This window comes from Schistocerca americana, chromosome 2 (assembly GCF_021461395.2).
Source record: "Schistocerca americana isolate TAMUIC-IGC-003095 chromosome 2, iqSchAmer2.1, whole genome shotgun sequence".
In the NCBI taxonomy this organism is placed as follows: Eukaryota; Metazoa; Arthropoda; class Insecta; order Orthoptera; family Acrididae; genus Schistocerca; species Schistocerca americana.
The window spans coordinates 1,097,931,938-1,097,954,120 of NC_060120.1; the positions used below are offsets into that span (position 1 = coordinate 1,097,931,938).

At 38.9% G+C, this 22,183-nt stretch overlaps 1 protein-coding gene across 1 annotated transcript in view; it reads right to left on the reverse strand.

Annotated features, from left to right (window-relative positions):
* LOC124594696 (dynein axonemal heavy chain 3) overlaps positions 1 to 22,183 on the reverse strand; it is a 1,186,267-nt gene that overhangs the window by 953,853 nt on the left and 210,231 nt on the right. The window contains exon 16 of the mRNA XM_047133063.1: positions 12,348 to 12,525. Coding sequence (XP_046989019.1) covers positions 12,348 to 12,525 — 178 coding nt within the window. The remainder of the gene's footprint in view (positions 1 to 12,347; positions 12,526 to 22,183) is intronic.

Genomic DNA, 22,183 nt, shown 5'->3' on the forward strand with positions numbered 1-22,183 from the left:
ACTATACGCCCTCGCTCAAAGTCCGTCAACTGCACATACGGTTCACGTCCACGCTGTCGCGGCATGCTACCAGTGTTAAAGACTGCGATGGAGCTCCGTATGCCACGGCAAACTGGCTGACACTGACGGCGGCGGTGCACAAATGCTGCGCAGCTAGCGCCATTCGACGGCCAACACCGCGGTTCCTGGTGTGTCCGCTGTGCCGTGCGTGTGATCATTGCTTGTACAGCCCTCTCGCAGTGTCCGGAGCAAGTATGGTGGGTCTGACACACCGGTGTCAATGTGTTCTTTTTTTCATTTCCAAGAGTGTAAATTTTAATAACAATCTAATGCAGTGAGATCATTTTGAATTTTTATTGCATTATTATTTTAAGGTACACTTTTTCATAATGTCGAGGCAAATTTGGCAGATTTTTTTAATGGCAAAATAATCTACACTAATAGGTGTACAATTAAGTGCAGTAACTTTTTGGTAAATTAATACTATTATTTTCTGTGACATTTTGGATTCGAACATTTTTTACAAGCAAACTTTTCAATATATTATCAACCACAAAACTGTGTATAGCATCTCAATTAAAATTTTGTTCCACTTAAATATTGCTTCAAAGTAAAAGAATAGGTGTGCCAAATTTCACAGCAATCCTTCCAGTAGTTTCTGATATATGTGTTCCTGAAAGCAGAAAACCTTAAGTCTGTCCATATCCATATTCCATTTCTTCCTCATCATCCTCTACAGCTCTTTTAGCTTCTCTGCTCCTTTGCCTAGCAATTTTTTGTATGTTCTGGACCGAAGTCTCTGCCTTCGCAATTCTTTGCTTATCGATGATCTGCAGCATCTGCTCAGTGAAGACTGCAGGTGTAAAGCCCAACTTGCTGAGGATGTGAAGTCTTGCCACATTCCCATCATTAAACAATGCTGCAGCTTCCAAAGCAGAAATCTTCACCACCAAATTGGAAACAAACACAGTCTTTGGACATCTTTTCCAAATAAGAGCATTGAAACTTTCATTTGGGTTCTGTGTTTTCCCATGCAGACATTTTTCTAGCAGTTCTGGTGAAGCCAGTGCTCTAAACGTTGGTTTAATGGCCACTGAAACCTCATAAGGAAGGCTATTTTTATGGGTATAAGCTTCCCCACTTTTCTTACTTTTCAAAACTTTGCACCATTCATTAGAACGGAGGCCATGTTGAGGTGTAGTGTCTGTCGACAAGTAATGAAACCAAATGGCCCATACTGCTTTCCTCATACTGTCAAAGCTTGTGAGGTTACTTCTAACTGCAGTACCATGATAGACTTGTAAGCTGTCAATTCTCTTCTTTGTTAGTTTGTTTTTACCTCCCAGTGGCTTCCCATCCTCTAGTAGCTTGCCTTTATTGTCTGCAACAAGTCTTCGGAGCCATCCACCCATCCTCTTCTGAATATGGCCTAAGCACTCCAGTTTCTCAATAGTGCAATCTTTTCCATAGGGCTGACTTTCAGCTCCATTCTTGAAAGCACTAGAGTCTCCATCTCCTAAATACTGTATGTATCTTACTCCATACTTTTGTAAAGATCTATGGAAAACGAATTTCATACCTGCAGCTTCCATCCCACTACTGGAGCCTGCATAATTTCTGTTACAAACAGCTTTATGGACTTCTTGCCATTCTGTTTCTTTACCTGCATCAATATATTTCTTGTGCAAGGAGCATGCAGAACATCACCTCTAAGTCTAATACTTTTCCAGTGTCGACACTAATTATGGTTGAAACTCTATGCAGTGAAGTATGCCCCCTCTTCATCCAGGAACTGTCACAGGAAACTGCTATATCGTTGCTGCACAATTTTCTTGAATTGCCCCCAGGACTGCCATTTTCGTGCTCTCTTCACTTACTTCTGCATCTGCATTGAGGAGAGCAGTATTCATTGCAGAAAATTTTAGGGGTGGACCAGGCATGTTCATAATGCCACATAAAAGGTTTCCACCATCTCTTCCAATCCCTACACATCTTAGTCCATAAGCAAATCTCATATTGGCTTCATAGATTCTATTACTGACCTTTGATGTCTTGAATGGTCTGTCAGCATCACAGTTTTGACACAAAATGTGCAATGTGCAAACCAAACCTTCTCTCTTTCCATCATCAACCAAATCCACATTTCCTCCACAAACAGAGCACTTGCAGGCTATTCTGAGTGCTTCTGCCACCATTTCCAGATCCACAATTCTGAAACCTGTATGTCTGTCATGATTTGTTTCTTCTGACACAATCCCTGTCCCAAGTTTTATTTTAGATGCACTTGGAGACAAGCTAATGTCTGCATCTGCAGGCCCGACCCTAACCTCAATGTCAGTTTTTCACTTTATATTGGAAATATGGGACTTACTATATTTTTAAATACTTTATCAGGCCTAGGCATTGTAAAAAGGGATCAACAGATTCAACCTTACACAAAGAAGCGTCACTCGAATTCCACTGAACGGCACAAAACTTGTTTACAACTCTCCACAGCCTTCTATACCGCACTGATTGAACCAGAAAATGGCTTAACAGTCTTCTTTACAACAATGCTGTTATGTATACAAAACATCACAGCCTTCTAAAGCTATATTTTCTAGTTTCACAGGCCAAATTCTGCAATAAAATTTTTCCTCCATTTGGTACATTGAAAAGCAGGCTGGGCGCATTACACTGCTTAGGATTTTAATTTTTTTATGCCATTTGTAGTTCAAATTTCAAGGAAAAAAATTGAGATAATAATCTCATTTATATTTACTATCACATAAGCAAATAAAAATAATTTGTAAATTTTTCATTATTTCTGCCACCATCTTCCCTCAATGAGTTACGTTTCAATTTTAATTTCTGTAACTTAAACATTGAACAATGTACAGTTTCAGTGCCTACTATTGTGAGGATATTTAAAAGCCTGATTTTTGGTCCTGAGACAGCCAGTCCACAGCCAATTTTCAGACGAGAAACCTATATTGGTTAGATCAACAACAATGCATCAACTTAACTGTGAAATAACTGTAACACCAATAGGCCGTGTGTTACAACAATGACAGTGTCTGTTCAATTTATTTGAAAGACTGTGAACTGTGTGGTTGTGGTTTTACTGTCTATTGATATTCAACAGTAAACTATTGTAGCAGTATGCTGATGTTTGCCTCCAAACTATTAATGAGGCTTATCAGTAGTTAACCAATAGTGAACTGGCCATATTAACTGTGTAATACTGGGGGGGTTGTGAACAGTGAAAGTAAAGAACTGTGAAATGCAACTGTGCAACTGTCAGCTACATCATTTACAGTAGTCAGTGTTGAACTACCGCCCCCAATTTTTCAGCCAGTATAACAAAACAGTACGTCGACACTGAGGACCATCAACGAAGAAATAAAGCAGGTGAACGTCACAACTGACATCTACATCTATATTCTGCAAACCACTGTGAAGTGCATGACAGAGGGTATGCCCATTGTACCAGTAATTAGGGTCTCTTCCCATTCCATTCGGTTAGGAACACACACATACTGACTGTTTGAAAGACTCTGTGCATGCTGTAATTAAGCTGATCTTATCCTCACGATCCCTATGTGAGCGATACATAGCAAGCTGTGACAATATTGAGAATAGGAAAGTTGCTACTTATCATATAGCAGAGAAGCTGGGTTGCAGATAGATACAAAGGAAAGACTGTTACAAATATAGCTTTTGGCCAGTAAGTACTTCATCAAAATTAGACGAGAAACACACATGTACACACTCAAACAAACGCAATTCATACACATATGACTGCAGTCTCAGGCAACTGAGGCCACACTGCCAGTTCAGCAAAGAAAATGTGAACTTATTCTATCATAGATTAAATAAGGTGGAGTGGGCTTAAGATCATAGTATTTCATGCTCTGAAAATTTTGCTAGTTTCTTGGAAAACTTCCTACACGTTTTTAATGAAACTGTCCCCCTTAGTGTACATCATAAAAAAGTAGGAAATAAAGTAAACTGGATTACTGAAGGAATAAAAATCTCAATCACAAGAAAAAGACAGCTACATGGGGAACTAAAACATAACAAAAGCCCTGATTTTGTTACCTATGTAGAAGATTACAAAAATATTTTTAAAAAAGTTGTAAAGGCAGCCAAATAACTGGCAAATAATAGATTTATATTGGATAGCAAAAATACATCAAAGGCATTATGGTCAGTGATCAAAGTTGAAACAGGTGCCACAAGTAGAGGCCATGATATTTCTGAAATCAAGATAGAGGATAAAACTATTGTAAATCCTGCTCAAATTTCTCAATTATTTCATGAATTCTTTATAAACGTAAACAAATCAAATGTCAATGTAGCAGAGTACCCAGACAAGATAAATTTCTTCTTTGGTGAGCAACTTGGAAGTGAATTTTTCAGTACATATACCAAAACTACTGTAAAAGGTATAGAAAATGTGATACTATCACTAAAAAGTAAAACATCAGCAGGATGGGATGGGATACCAACAAAAGTGTTAAAAACAGTCTCTAGAATAATTGTGCAGCCATTAACTTCAATAGCTAACCAGTCCCATCAAGAAGATTATATTCCACACGCACTGAAGTATGCAAGAGTTAAACCACTGTCCAAAAAAGTCACAAACGAACTATGGGAAACTATCATCCAGTCTCTCTTCTTCAATCACTATCAAAAATATTTGAGAAGGTAGTCACCATACAGACTAAAAATTTCATAGAAAAATGTAAATAATCTCAAAAAATCAATATGGTTTTCAAAAAGAGAAAACCACAATATCTGTTATAAATAATTTTGTTAATAAAATCATCTCTAGACAACTCACTGCATGCCAGCTGTAAGTACTTACAGTAGTAATACTATACTTTCAGGCAGAAGTGTCCTTACTTTGAAACCAGTTTCTTAAGAAACGACATAAGACAAGCTGTGTGTATGTGTGTGTGTGTGTGTGTGTGTGTGTGTGTGAGTATGCGCACATTTGTGTATGCAAGTGCCAAGTGCGTATGTCAGTTCTAAGAAGTTTTGGTATGCTTGCAACCATTTGGAGCCCAAGACTTCAGTATGAGCGCTAAAGACACTAATACGATATTACAGTGCGTGTGCTGTTCACAATTAAGATGCAATGTTCCTTTGGACACACATGCACATGCTCATCACAAGAGGTCGCCTTACCATTAGGCTATGCGAGCCCCCTCCACAGCCAGATCCAAAACTCCCTTCCGTATGTCGTCAAGCACGTGTCTACAATCTGCACTCGTTTATTAATATATCTCTCCCATACGGGAGTGTACATGATGGATGTATGAGTGCAGGTTGTACACACATAGTTGTGGAGTGTGCTTGGATAGTCTTAATCAGAAGGCGACCGCTCACTGTAAGTGGGAGATGGGCGTTCCATTCCCCCTTCTGGCACAAAATTTTCATTGTCGTCTTTCCATTATACAGCTGATGGTCAAACATACATCGTATAAAGAGAATCAGTGTTGTGCTCCTAAATAATCCTCTCAACATCACCAACTTCAGCAACATCCCTCACGTAGACCGTTTACAGGTTTTTTTCTTTTTCTGCCAGGACATTTGCTCTTTAATTCCATTTTTCTTCTTGTTTTTACTATGTGACTTACAGAATATTCCTAAGTTTCTAATAACTCTTTTTTTAATAACGCTCTACACACTGTTTTCATTTTGCGAGCGTAAATAGCCCCAAAGAAGACATGAGTTGCTAACGGATTTCAGGAAGTACGAACTATCAAAGGTCTTTGATAGTGTGAATCATTCCTTGTTACTCTGTAAACTGGAAAAGTATGGAATTAGGGGCACAGTGTTAGAATGGTTTAAATCCTATCTAACCAACCAAAGACAAAGAGTGGTTATATCGTCAGAGAGAGGAAGTTCAAATTGGAAAACCATTTCAAATGGAGTACCCCAAGGTTCTGCCCTAGGTCCCATTCTGTTTTTGTTTTACATAAATGATCTGCCACTTAACATTGAGTATCACTCACTTTTATTTGCAGATGACACATCTTTAACCATTGAAAGTAACAGTACTGATCAAATTCCACAGATCGTATTAAATACTTTAGAAAAATTAGATACCTGGTTTGATTTAAATGGGTTAAAATTAAACATGGAAAAAACTCAGTTAATGCAGTTTAAAACAAAACAAGCAAAATTAAATGATATTCAGGTCAGTCACAGAAACCAGGATTTGCAGGAAGCTACCTGTGTGAAATTCCTAGGAATGCAACTAGATAAAATCTATCATGAGGATCACATATACAGTACCTTGCAAATAAAATAAATAGTAGAATTTGCAATAAGAATATTGTAGAATGCAACCAGTATGGGCATGAGAAAAGTAGTATATCACAACTACTCTGAGTCAGTAATAAGGTATGGAATTGTATTTTGGGGTAACTCAAACTATATGTGTCAAATAGTAAAACTTCAGAAAACCATCATTATAAATATGCACAATGTAGGGTGAAGAAAATCATGTCGCCCACTCCTAAAAAATCTAAGTACACTAAGTGTTCCCTCACTATACATATATGAGCTGATTATCTTTGCACACAGTAAACTGATTTATTTGTAGCAAATCATTTTCAACGTGATTACAATACTAGAAATCAAAATAATTTTATGCTGCCCACCCACCATTTAAAACTTTATGCTCAGACTCCACATTATACAGGTACGAATATTTATAACAAAGTGAAAGGAAGAGAATTGCTCAGCATAAATTTAGAAACACTGAAAAAATCCTTATATGAGAAACAAGTGCAGAAATGTTACTATTCAGTAGAAGAATTCATAAATGACAGCCTGAAGATTTGATTAGGAGAAAACAAATACTTAGGACTGTTAATCTTAAAAGTTTGTTGCTCTTGAAGAAAAATTATTAATTACTTAAAAAGTAATTATTCAGTACTGTATATTATATTACTGGTATTATTAGGAAAACTGTAAACCAGTTTTTGTGTTTTGATGAGTCTCCTGTACTTTATGTCAAAGGCTTGAAATTGTATGTTACGAGACAATAAACTTCTACTTCTATTTCTACCAGCAGCAGCAGCAGTGCATGATGGGAGAGATGACTGGGTGGGGATAAGGAGGAGGCTGCGGCAGGGAGGGGGAGGGATAGTAGGGTAGGGATGGCAGACAGTGACATGCTCTTGAGGAGTGCGCAGGGACTTTGGAAAAAGTTGCAGCCCCTTCAGTTCTGCTAAGTATTTATTAGAGTCTAATGGTATTTTTCAATGAAAACTTGTTCCTACTTCTGTATATACTGAGTCCTACTTAGAGGACATTAATACTTGTTAAGCAGCTTCATGAAAGACACTTCTACAAGCCATGCAGACAAAAGAAGTTTTGAATACTTGCTTCTACATGCTCTGATAATTTCTAAAAAAAAGTATCTAACAGGGAAAGTTCTTAATTTCTTTTGAACTGGTAAATGTTCCCCTATTTTTGCTTTTGTTAGAAGCGACTAAATAGCTCCATTCTGAACCCTAGACAGGAAAGCAAAGTCTAAGTGAGGATTATTTTGTGTCTTTTATTGTATCTACATCAATCACGGTTCAGTTGAAACTGACTTTTATTATCAAGGGCAAAAATCATTACACCTTTATTCCGCCTACATCTAAATCCATACTGTGAAAACCACTGTGAAGAACATGTACCAGTTATTAAGGCTTTTCCCCATTCCATTCACAAATGGAGCATGGGAAGAATGATTGTTTGAATGGCTCTGTACATGTTGTTATTAGTCTAATTTTGTCCTCACAATTCCTAATGGAATGATACATATGGGGCCTTAGTGCGTGATTTAAACTCATCATTTAAAGTTGGTTCTTGAAATTTTGTAAGTAGTCTTTCTCAGGATACTTTATGTCTATCTTCAAGTGTCTGCCACTCAGTTTCTTCTCAACATCTATGTAACACTCTTCCAATGGACAAACAAACCACCAACCATTTGTGCTGCCCTTTTTTGTAGGCTATGTGTTCAATAAACCCTGTTAGTCCTATTTTGTACAGGTCCCTCACAAATGAGCAGTATTCTAGGATGGGTTGATGAGTGATTTGCAAGCAGTCTCCTTTGTAAACAGATTGTATTTCCCCAGTATTCTACCATTAAACTGAAGTCTGTCACCTGCTTTACCCACAACTGAGCCAATGTGAATATTTCACTTCATATCCCTACAAAGTATTACATCCAGGTACTCGTATGAGTTGACCAATTCCAACTGTCACTAGCATAACTTTAAATTTCTGAAGTTGCCAATCATTGCACCAATTTGAAATCTTATCTAGGCATGAGTAAATATTTCTGGGTCTTTTTTCAGATAGAACTTCATGATAAATAACTGCATCATATGTGAAAAGTCTGAGGTTACTATTAATACTGTCTGCAGTTTCATTAATACATGAACAGCGAGGGTCACAGCACACCTCCCCGGTGCTTACTGGAAGTTACTTCTATGGCTGTTGATGATTCTCTACGCAAGACATCATGCTACTTCCTCCCTGACAAGAAATCCTCATTCCAGACACAAATTTAACTTGATACCTCATACAACCAATCTTTTGATGGAAAGTTCATGCTGGAATAACAAGAATATGAAAGGATAGATAGCTACTTGCCACATAGAGGAGGTGTTGAGTTGCAGACAGGCACAATGAAAAGAATGCTTAACATTTAAGCTTCCATACAAAATAGTCCTCCTTTTGAAATAAAACGCACACACACACACACACACATACACACACACACACACACACACACACACACACATGGCTATTTTCTCCGGTTGCTGAGCCTCATCATATGGTAAAGCTCTCTTCTTCTATCTTCTGCTCAATTTTGCTTTTATTTATTTTAGGAGAAAACAAGACTGCAGTATAATACTTTTTTCCAGTGATCTATACCTAACTAATCAGTGCACTTTGTTGATAGTATCTGACCATCATCTTCAGATAAACCACTGACAATTGGTTTTACAGTTAATCACTACACTTTGTCTAAAAACCAAATTGTCAACAGTTGTTGCACTATATCCTACAATCCATGTAGGAAATTCCACAGCGGACAATAATCCAAAGTTGCACATCAATACCTCTGAGTGCCCACAGTCGGTACTATCTGACAGAAAATCAATATTAAAGTGTCCACAAACAATTATTTTCCTGTTATACCTGCTTAATCTTATCAAAGCTGTTTCCAGCTGCTTTATGAAGCTTGAGAATCAGTACTTGACTGGTGGTCTGTAAACTGTCAGCACTACAGGTTTGTGTGCTTCTGACACAATATTGTGGCACAGCACTAAAAGAACTGATCCAGGGTAATATTCATAAATCTGACTGGCCTGGGATTTTACTCTAACTTTTACACATTTAGCCACTCCCAAGTTCTTCTTATTAGTTTTGCAGTAGTGATATATCAGCTTGTAACCATCAAGATGAATCTGTTTAATTTTGATGATTTCCAATTGCTGACATTTCATCAAGGCTTTCATTTTTGTAAATGGATATGAGTATTTAACCCTTTTCTTATTTTTAGTTTTTGATGTTTTGGTAGAAAACATTAAAGGTATTTTCTTTAACATCTTTGATTTTGTCCAAGATCCATTAAAGTAGAGCTCCAATTATTCGGATGATTAGGGATCGCACTCAATCCAGATAGTCAAATATCCAAATAATTGGATACATCATGAAACAAATCATTTCTTTAAGAAAAAGCTAAATTTGTGTGTGTGTGTGTGTGTGTGTGTGTGTGTGTGTGTGTGTGTGTGTGTGTGAAACATTAAATTAATGATTAAAAAACAATGTTCTTTAGTTTTTGTACAGTATTGTACTTACAGACAGTGCCATTTCTTTAACATATCAGTCAGAGTCTGCATTCATTTCCATGTGACTGTGAGAAACTGGCTACAGTCACATTCAGGCCACCCCTCCACCCATGTTAGCATATTGTCAAGATACACAAATGCTTTCACAAGCTGCTGGTCCTACGCCTAGTCAGTTACTATGTCATTCTCATGGGCATCAGTTCTTCTTTCTGACTTTGAATGGTTTCATCATTACCTAGATATTCAAACTCAGGATCTGAATAATCACAAGCAAGCCACATGCCTGTATCCTCTGCATGTCCAGGTATTTTCAAAAGGATCTTTCTTATGTCCTGAAGTAATAGTTCACCATCTGCCACTTCTCTCTCTTCCTCTTCTTTCCATTCTTCTTTTTTTCATCTTCATATTTTCTGTAGTTCATCATTGTTGAAGCGTCATTCAGTTTATTCTAAGCTCTTTTTAATGCGGCTGTCTTCGCCATATTCCACACTTCCGCCAACAAGTAACACCTGTCTGTTAAATCCAATTTTTGGTGATGAGCTGCAGTGCCTTCTTCATGTCCATCTTCTGCCAGAAGCTTCATAATACTGTAATACTGTTTTATAGTTTCAATAACCAATTAGTCCATTGGCTGATGCAAACTCAGTATGTTTGGTCCATCTCTAATATCAAGAAGATTTCTGTGAGATAGGTTGGTGCATTGTCTAGTATTAATATCACATTACTGCCTTCTTTCCCTATAGCCTTTTGGTATTTTTTTACCTCTGGTATGAATATTGAATCGTACTAATCAAAAAATAGAGCAGCAGTCATCCAGGCCTTTGATTGATTCTTGTAAAAGATGCGAAGTTTTTTACACATTTTTGACACCTCAGGGGTTCTTTGACATTCCCATCAGCAGAACAGGTATTTTGTGGTCGCCCACAGAGTTAGCACAGTTCAGCATGGTAGCATGGTCTTTACTAAACTCTTAGCCAGGATCAATAGTCTCCCTTTTGCAGGTTAACATTATTTCAGGCCAATCCATATAATAAAACCTGTCTCATCATCTACACTGTATAAACATTCAAAGTCATAAGATTCTGCTTGAAGTTTGAATTTTTCAATATAATTTTGTGCAGCTTTTAGATCTGCTGATAGTTTCTCACCACTTAAATCCAAGTCATGAATACAGTGCGTTGCCTTGCAATTCTGTAGGCATACATTGCCCACTTTAAATGAAGACAAATCATCAATTTTGCTTTTTCTGTCTAATTTCAATGAAGGCCTTTTTGGCCAAAAACTTACTTGTTTGAGAGTCTTTTTATTGCTCCTATCTGCAACTTGGCATCTCCACTATATGGTAAGTAGCAATCTATCCTTTTCATAACACTGTCATTATAGAATCCTGGATTTTCCATTGTTTGAAAACAAAAGACACAGATGACTGAAAATATTGTGACAAATCATTGTACACATTAAGGTCACAACATAGAATGATGTGGACCACACTGACTGATGGGCACGGCAAAGGTAACAATGTGCATATACTACACTCACTGTTCACAGAAAGAATTTGTCTTTTAATACATTTCCTATGGATTGACTTTATAACAACAAAGAAACACCTGGTGTACTATATACAGTGATAAATATTGAACAAAACCAACAATTTCAGTCATGCAATCTGGATAACTTACAATCCGAATAGTTGGAGTTCAGATAATTGGAGTTCCACTGTACTTTGTTGTACAAGTGGCCCTTTGGACTGTAATTATATTTGTTGTGCAGCTATGCATTTCAGGTAAATTTACTCTAAAAATGGCATACTGAACACAGCGGGAATCACTGGGATAACACGACTTCTCCTTTGTCCACACTAGATACATCTGACAACTATCCACGCATGGAGCTTCTTAGCAGATGCAGACAATGCATTGTTGATGCAAATGAGTGAATGTCAATGTGTCGATCACACCCACATGTGGATGTCCCACTCCTTTTCCAAGCTCTGCATTAATGTGTTCTACAGAATGTTTCATCCAGGGCTTATCTCACTGCTCAAAGAGTAACATGAGGAGTACTCTCAGCAGCGTGCTTAATATCATCCTCAACTGCACACTTAAGACTCCCCTACTATTATTAAATCACCAGCTTTTCCAAGATTTTTCCAAAAAGACCCTAAACTACAGATTAAATCACTGAACCCTTCACTTGATGTAAAAATAACAGTAACCTGGTAACCATTTCCCAAAGAGTTCTGAAAGAGTTCTGACTGTACCCTCCCTTGATCACTGCCCACTCATTTACCTTTTTAACAAATTTAATTCCTGCACTTAGCTTGTACCTTATTTGCTGTACTGTCATTCATTCAGAATGACATATGCAGAGCTTGAGAAAAGGACTGGTGGACACATATCCACAAGCTGTCTGTAAAGCATTCTATAACGTCTCTCAAACAGTGAAAATCTGTCTCTCATAAAGCACAAAATGCCAAATAAAAAGTATCTATCACTTTACCTGAAGCCAGGCATCAAGTATATCTTGCATAGATATGAGTTTAGCTTCCCATTTCTGCATATCTTCTTCAAAAGCTTTAACATAGGGAGAACCTCTCATGGTCTGTGCTTTCAGAATGTGATCATCAAGCATCACTTGTATATCATCAACAGCTGATAAAATTGCCACCCCTGTTTCCCTGAAATCATACAATTTACATCAATAACTCGTGTGGTTGCCAGTTATTTTGAATGCAGCAAACAAAGCAGAATAAGGCACTAACCCCTTCCTGAACAATAACATCAAAGATTCATTACACTGTTATTGATAAACTGAATAGCAATAAAAATTTGTGGATGTAAACAGATTTCACTGAAATGCCTTTTATTTGTCCTGATGCATGAACATTATGAGTTTACAGAGCACAATAATTAATAACATTCCCAGAAAAAAATGCACAATTTTTAGGCAAATTTAATTTAGTTTGTTGATGGGAGTTCCAGGACAGAATAAAAATTGATGAGGTACACATGTTAAGCAACAGATAGATGTAGCATGCTTAGGGACATACAGCCATCGTTTTCAAAAGAGTTGCACAACAGCTGCACTTTGTCCAAGGATTCACTTTAGAGCCTTACCGATTTTGCTATTACATTTGAAAATGAAATTTGTAATTCCAAAATTGGTAATTTTTTAAACTGAAATTATATTAATATCCTTGTTGGGCCATTTCATTCCTTCACCCACTGTTTTCTTTTTCAGTGTTTCAGCCTGAGTGGACACTGCATTCAAAATGAGACCTCTCTGCCTTTTGCTCTGTCCTCATACATGTGGTGGGCTAATATGACACCCACAGACACTTGCAGTTGAATAGTTTATATGTGACTGTAGCACCTTGAACCTTTAAAAAGTCAATGGCTTACCCTGTACCCAACATTTTCAGTAAACATTCACAGTTTCATTTTTAAGTGTCATTTTTCTTATGTCTTACTTCTGAGTTTCATCTTGCACATAATTTTGCCGAAATCTCTGAGAACATCTTACGACAAGCCATATTTATGGTGTGTGCCGAATCCAGGCAGTTACACAGCGATGTGTCGCGCATGCCACGTGTGCACGTTTACAAACACCATGCCATCGAACATTTCATGCCACACACTGTGCTGTGTATATATGCATTTTAGTTTTGTTATCTCTTGATTATTTTATATTTTGTATCTTCCATTTCCATCCACATAGTGAGTTTTGGGCAGAGTTATGAAACAACTCTGATGTTTGGTTCCCTGTGTGTTACGTAATTTTAACTGAAAGCTCAGAACAACTGAACAACCCATGTACACTAAGGTGTCAAAAGTCACGAGATGGATGGTGGTAGTATAACATACACATGTTATAAAATGGCAGTACATTGGCAGAGCTGTCATTTGTACTCCAGTGATTCATGTGAAAAGGTTTCCAATGTGATTATGGTTGCATGATGGGAATTAACAGACCCTGGACACGGAATGGTGATTGGAGCCAGACGCACAGGAAATTTCATTTCATCAATTCAATATTCCGAGATCCACTGTGTCAAGAATGTGCCAAAAATACCTAATTTCAGACATTACCTATCACTGTGGACAACACAGTGGCCGGCGGCCTTCACTTAAAGACCGAGAGCAGTAGCGTTGGCGAGTAGTTGTCAGTGCTAACAGACAAGCAACGCTCATGAATTAACCACAGAAAACAATGTGGGACATACAGTGTATGTATCTGTTAGGACAGTGCAGTGATATTTGGTGTTAATGGGCTATGGCAGCAGACTAAAAATGACAATTCCTTAGCTAACAGCACAGCATCAATTGCAGTGACACTACTGGGCTCATGGCCATATTAGTCGGACACTAGACGGATGGCAAACTGTGGCCTCGTCGAATGAGTCCCAATTACAGTTGGTAGGAGCTGATAGTAAGGTTTGAGTGCGGTGCAGACCCCACAAAGCCATGGACTCACGTTGTCAACAAGGCACTGTGCAAGCTGGTGGTGGGTCCATAATGGTGTGGGTTGTGTTTACATGGTATGGACTGGGTTCGTGGTTGAACTGAATTGATCTTTAATGGGAAACTGTTATGTTCAGAAAGTTGGAGACCATTTGCAGACATTCACGGATTTCATGTTCGAAACAATGATGGAATTTTAATGGATGACAATGCATCATTTCACCAGGCCACAAAAGTTCACAATTGGTCTGAAGACCTTTTTGAATAATTCAAGTGAATGATTTGGCCACCAGGATCACCCGACATGAATCACATTGAACATTTATGGGAGATAATCAAGACATCAGTTCGTGCACAAACTCCTGCACCAGCAACACTTTTGAGCTTATAAATGGCTATAGAGGCAATGTGGCTCAATATTTCTGCAGGGGACTTTCAACCACTTTTTGAGTCCACGCCACATTGAGTTGCTGCACTACAATTGGCAAAAGGAGGCCCAAGACGAATTTAAGAGGTTTCTTATGATTTTTGTCACCTCAGTGTATTTATTGCCATCTCCTGAGGCTACGATCAATAAAAGAGTTTTTATGTTCAAAGGTGTTTTTGTGTAGCCTAGTTCAGTCATACGAAGTACACACCGCTTCTAATAGTCAATGAACAATCTACACAGTTTGAAGTGACAAAGTGGTGACCCAAACTTGATTTTCCTGCGTAGTACGAGGGTGGAACTTTAATAGTGGCAACTGTTCATTTTTGGAATACAGCCTATGTCCAGCTTAGAGACAGAGGTGATGACACTTTCTGCAGGACCTGATCATCATATTTCAGGACAATGCTCAAGCACATACAGTGCAAGCTGTTACTGATTTGTTTGACCGATGGGGCTGCTAAGAGCTATACCACCTACTGGACTCCCCTAACTATAGCCCTCGTGAGTTCAACTCGATTTCTAAACTGAAGGAAACACTTCATGGCATTCACTTCAGAACTGCTACAAATTCATTGGGCAACAGACCATGCCACTTGAACCGTCAACCAACTGGCACTGTTAAGAGTATCCTACAACTTCCACATCACTGGCAATGGGTTATACACAATGTTGGTGTCTACTTTAAAGGTCAGTAAAACTGTGAAACACGTATCTATTTTGTACGAGCCATAAATAAATAGTTGCCGCTATTTAAGTTCTGACCCTCGTATCATTGGCTTAATGAGCACTTACAAAAGAGATTTGCAAAATGACTGACACTAATTCCAATGTGTCACACCTGGCTATAACACTACCACCTTTCTTACAACACACTCCAGCTTTGTGGTTTGTGCTGGTTGAAGCCAGTTTCTGCTATTCTTGAATTTCTGCTCATGCTATCAAGTCTGCCCTGGTAGTAAGCCAATTACAGCACCTGTATGACACAGAAGTTCAAGATATAATTACCTTGCCACCCAAGGCAAACTCTTATGACCAGCTTACAGCAGAATTGAAACAGAGAGTGTCAATGTCGCAGGGAGAATGAGTCTGTCAGGTTCTCACTCAGAGATATTTAAGAGAGAAACCGTTCACAGTACTTTTGCCAACTAAGAAGCAAAATAGACATGGGAACTATTTCAGACAGTTTCCTGCATGCAATATGGAGCAGCCATTTGTCACCACCCATCAAAGCAATCGTAGCACCCTTGGACATAATAGGGGAGCTGGCAGATAAAATCCAGTACGTGATGAGACATGCTCCTGTCAGAGTCATCACCACGCAGTGCACTACTATGATCCCAACCATTTCACATGCAGTTTATGATGCCCTGGCAGTAAAGGAAGACCTATTGATGCAGCAGATCAGTGAACTGTCATCTCAACGTGACCCAGCCAATGACAGAAGCCAGAATTGATACCGCCAACACTCATGCAGCAGCTCATCGATGACCTCTTCCACAGCTGAACGTGAGGACCGAGGTATATGCTGGTATCACCGGACATTTGGAGAGCAAGTGCGCAAATGCACAACTCCTTACAATTACCCAAGTGGAAGGGGCAGTCAGAAATAGGTATCTCCATCGATTGCTGATCTATGTATCCTTGCCTCTTTGTTAGTGACTGGCCTTGCCTCTTTGTTAGTGACTGGTAGTCTACTGTAAATATTTAGTAGACACTGGATCCTATTTGTCTATTTATCCATGGACTATGTTGCAAAGGAAGTTACCATCCACATTATTCTGTGTGACAGCTGTGAACAACTTGGTCACGAAAACATACAGTACTATGCATTTGGAACTACACCTAGGTTTACGACAAGCATTTGTGTGAGATTTTACAATTGCAGATGCTGCCAAATCTATCATCGGAACAGAGTTCCTCATCCAGTACAATCTACTGACAAACACGAAGAACTCACACCAGTTTGACAAGACTATGGCTTAACAGTGTCTGGATTTCAGAGTTAATGCAGCTGTTCACACTGCCAAAGTAATTTGGGTGCCGGACGATGAGTATGTGGAGCTGCTGTATGAATTTCCAGCTCTGACATGACCCACTCGAGTACCTAGGGAAGTAAGGCACGATGCTGTCCACTGCATAGAGATGACTGACAGTCCTCCCATATCTTGCAGACTGTGACTTTTTGCTGCAATTTGTCTTAAAACTGTGAAGGCAGAGTTCAACAGTATGATTCATGAAGGTTTATAGTGGCCTTCCAACAGTCCATGGTCCTCACCACTACATTTGGTCCTAAAAACGGGTAGCGCATGGCAACCTTGTGATGACTACAGAGACCTGTGTACGGGAAGGTGTCGTCGTTGAGTGACTGTAGAACTACACAAGATGACTTGGACAGGATTTGTGACTGGTGTAAAGAATGACAGCTAACTCTAAATATAGATAAATGTAAATTAATGCAGATGAATACAAAAAAGAATCCCGTAATGTTTGAATACTCCATTAGTAGTGTAGCATTTGACACAGTCACGTCAATTAAATATATGGGCATAACATTGCAGAGTGAAATGAAATGGGACAAGCATGTAATGGCAGTTGTGGGGAAGGCGGATAGTCGCCTTCAGTTCATTGGTAGTATTTTGGGAAGATGTGGTTTATCTGTAAAGGAGACCGGTTATAAAACACTAATACGGCCTATTCTTGAGTACTGCTCGAGAGTTTGGGATCCCTATCAGGTCGAATTGAGGGAGGACATAGAAGCAATTCAGAGGCGGGCTGCTAGATTTGTTATTGGTAGGTTTGATCATCACGCGAGTGTTATGGAAATGCTTCAAGAACTCGGGTGGGAGTCTCTAGAGGAAAGGAGACGTTCTTTTCGTGAATCGCTACTGAGGAAATTTAGAGAACCAGCATTTGAGGCTGACTGCAGTACAATTTTTCGCGGAAAGACCACAAAGATAAGATAAGAGAGATTAGGGCTCATACAGAGGCATATAGGCAGTCATTTTTCCCTCGTTCTGTTTGGGAGTGGAACAGGGAGAGAAGATGCTAGTTGTGGTACAAGGCACCCTCCACCATGCACTGCTATAATACTTCTAATTTTCAAGCTACGTATTTTACACAGTACAAATACATTCTTGCACGATATCTACATATTAATTTGGAAACCTCACACAAGACTGACAAACTCTGAAAATATATGGCTATTACATTACATTTTGATGGATTGCCCTCCCCATTCTAAAGAATTTCTCAAATGGCTATTTAACCCACATGGCACCTTGCTGATGCCTTAAATTTTCCGATCTTGGTAATTATTTCAGCTGCCAGGTTGTTTTAAGTATGAAAATATATAATATAATATAATATAATGTACCATAATATAATATACAAATAATCATTTCACACAGCAGAGATATACTCTCATGAAATTGTATGTTACACACTTCACTTAATCACAGATCTTGTGTACCTGCTCAATAACATAGTGAACTTTTTACAAAACACACACACACACACACACACACACACACACACACACACATACACACACACCTACGCCCCTTCATTATGCCAGCTAGACTGACAGTGGCAATGCTAATTTGTGGCAAATCGACAGGTTGTGGTGGGGATAGCGTTGGGTATGGCGGGTAAAGTGAGAGGGAGGCAGGAGGCAGGAGACAGGGAGAGTGACTGGCAGAGGGTGGCTAGGAGTTTGGAGGGAGTTTGGTTTGCTGGCTGGGAATGTGGGAGGGAGGGATGGCAGGTATACGGGGTGGCACAACTGTGGCATCTGGTGAGAAGTGGCACGCACTGAAAGCAATTTGGGGATGTAAATTGGGAGTGTGTGACAGGATGGAGGAATGGGAAATTGTCAGGTGGAGGGTGTGAGGATAGTCGGTTACCCGTGATTGAGACCACGAGAATCATCAGAGCGAAGGATAACTACCGTCTACAAAGTTTAGAGAAGCTGGTGGTGGAGGGACGGATCCGATGGCTTGGGTTGTGAAGCAGCAACTGAAATTGAGCACGTTGTGCTAAGCTGCACATTGTGCAACTGTGTGGTCAACTCTGTTCTTGTCAACAGTTTGGTGGTGGCCATCCATACTGGTGGACAGCTGCTTGGTAATCATAGCAACACAAAAGGCTGTGCAGTGTTTAAACTGTGGTAGTATATGACATCGTTGCTTTCGCATGTGGCCCAGCCTCTGATAGTGTGGGATAAGCCTGTGAAAGAAGTGGAGTAGAAGCTGCTGGGTGGGAAGATTGGGCTGGGATTGCACCTTGGTCTGCCACAGGGAAATGATCCCTGTGTAAAGAAAGTGGGAGTGGAAGTGGGATAGGGATGGCCTAAGACTTTGTGTGGTTTGGTTTGGTAACAGAACACCTCTTTAGGAGAAGTGACAAGGATCTTCGGTAGGATGTCCCTCATTCCAGGGCAGGAAGAAAGATAATAAAAGCCCTTGCAAATGATCTGGCTTAGTTGTTCGAGTCTATATGTGTGTGGACTAGGTTTGGGGGGTTGCCTATCCGTGAAGGCCTATGTGAAGTCTTCAGCATAATGGGTAAGGAAGTTCTCTTCACTGCAGGTACATCATCCAGGGGTGTCTAGGCTGTATGGCAGAAATTTTTTGGTGTGAAACGGATGGCATTCATCATATTGCAAGCATTGTTGGTGGTTAACGGATTTAATGTGGACAGAGGTGTAGATGGAGCCATCAACGAGGTGCAGGTTAAAGTCCAAGAAGGTGGCACATTACGTGGAGGAGGACCAGGTGAAGCAAATGAGAGAAAAGGGAATGAGGTTATGGTGAAACCACCAACAGTACTTGCAAAATATTTTGTTCTTAGACAATTATATGAGCATTCTGATAATGAACTGTGTTGCTCATATTTCTTTTTATACAGGGTGACTCCACTGCCACAACTAGTGTTGTTTCTCGCAACCCACAGTGCTATATCTGGCCTTCAGAAACCACGTGCGAAATTTTCATATTCTCTCGCTTTCTATGTACAAACTATTAGTCCCACAGAAAAAATGAACAGCCTTTTTGTAGGAAATTTAATGCAGTCAAATTTTCTACTGTGATACAATTTTATCACAAATTTTTGCACTGTGACAGGTGGGAGTCTCACAAACAACATATTAGAAATTATGACTGGTGGGGGCTGAATGTGGGAGTGGGGGTGTATTTGAAAGCCACTTTTGTACGTTTTTCTTGAATAAATTGAAAACTATTGCCTTAGCAAAAACATATATACCAACAAAAAATTTTACTACACTAAATTTCTACAAAAATGTCCTGTTCATTTTCTCTGTAAAACTAATAATTTGTGTGTAGCAACCAAGGGAATATGAAAATCTGGCACACAGTTTCTGTAGATCATCAGAAGGCAACTGGATCACTCTATACAATCTACTAGCAAACCCGGCAGGGTTTCACAATGGCTTAATATGCATGGGAATTGCACACGTATCCTAATCTCCTTCTCTCCCCTCTCTCTGTTTGTCTCCTCTTCCCCTCTCTTTGTCCATCTACTCCTCTTCCTCTCCTCTCTTAATTCATCTCCTCCACCGCCCCCCTCTCATTGCCCATCTGCTCTCCCCCCCCCTCCCTCCCATCTCTCACCATCTCCTCCTCAACCCTCTCTGTCCAACTCCTCCTTCCCCTTCTCTCTGCCCATTTTCTCCCCCTCCCCTCCTCTGTCCTTATACACTTCCTCTCTCGCCCCCCTATCTGACCTTGAGCTTCTTTTTATTGTAGTTGCAAACAAAACTTTGATTGGGAAATGTCACTTAAAGTGAATGGGTCAACCTGTTGGGGGTCATTAATATAAGGGGTACAAGAGAGACCACTCCAGCTGCTGGATTCATTGAGGATAGTAGCTTCATCGACAGTATTTCCCATAGTTTTAATCTGTGAATGGGTATGATTGCAAAGTTTCTGACAATACAGATTCCACAGTAATATTCTTATCACAAATCTCGACAAGCCATTAATACAACATTCCTCTTTGCCCTTGAAACTGATTGTGATGATGGAAATGAAACAGTGCACTGTTGGATATACAATTTCTGGTTTAAGTTATGTACAAGGAGAAAGAACATATATGGAGGAACAAATTTCTATTGCCCATTTTCACAGCACAGCATTTTATTTCCTGCAGTGTGTTTTAACAGAAAATCTGTACACTGTTGTTTAAAAAATCAGTAGCCTACAACCATCTCAATGCTAACACAGTATCACGTAACAACATAATATGAAACATTCACTCACAATTTCTGCTAACAATGTTTCTCCTTTATATATTAAATATATATTCATATAATACATATATTTAAAAATATATATAGTCAATGTCTATCTGAATGTTTAATAGCATCATGTAAGTTTTCAAGGTTTTCACTAAGAACTAACACTACACCCACCGCAACCATGCAGGGGCATATGCATGTGTATGTATTTGTGCATGTGTATGTGTTGGTGTATTTTACTCTCGCTCATCAAAGGATAACTCCAAAAGCTAAAAAGTTTTCCTCTTCTTGTGTGTGCCTATTGACAACTCAACACTTCTGATTTTCGATTAGTAATCTTCTTCAATCTTAAATTATTTACATTCTCTAAAAATAAGGTATTAAATCAGTCTCAATTTGGATTTTGAAGGAGTCCCTCCATAGAAAAGTCATTTTTCAGTTCATAAATCAGATTACAAGACATTTAAATAACCATTTTTGCAAACTTGTATTTTCTGTTAATTGTCAGAAACATATGACTAAGCAGCTCATAGTATTCTCCTAAAGCATCGCAAATATTACAGTATCAGATATCTTGGTAGTAAATGGTTTCCATCACTTGTAACTGAAAGGTAACACTATGAAACCCAGGGAGTGTACACTACTTTCAGAATGGACAGTGATCACTACAGATGTACCACGAATCAATAAAAGGTCTGTTTTTGTTCTTTTTATGCATGCAAATGATCGGCCACCATATATCCAAAGAACTGGAACAGTTCACTTACACGACAACAAAAGTATTATTTTAAGAAACCTGATGGACAAACTTCAATACTTGAAAATATAAATAAAATTTTCTTGACAATTAATAACTGGTTCTCTGCAACTGGGAAGTTACTGAACTTAGATCCAACACAACAGGTGAAAATCAGTACTTCTGAAGGGATGACCACACCATTTTTAGAAATAATGCATGGAGTGAGTCAATAAGTGAAAGAGAATATTCTAAATTCTTACACATTTATACTGACAAGAACCTGTTACAAGTATTCATAAAAAAATCTAAGCTCCGCAACATTTATCTTACAAATAAATCAGATTCTGGAGATGAAAATGTCTTATATTCCCTACTTTCAGTCACTAATTCTTATGGCATAATACCCCTGGGTTACTCATCATTGAGGAAGACAGTTTTGTTGTACAGATTGCC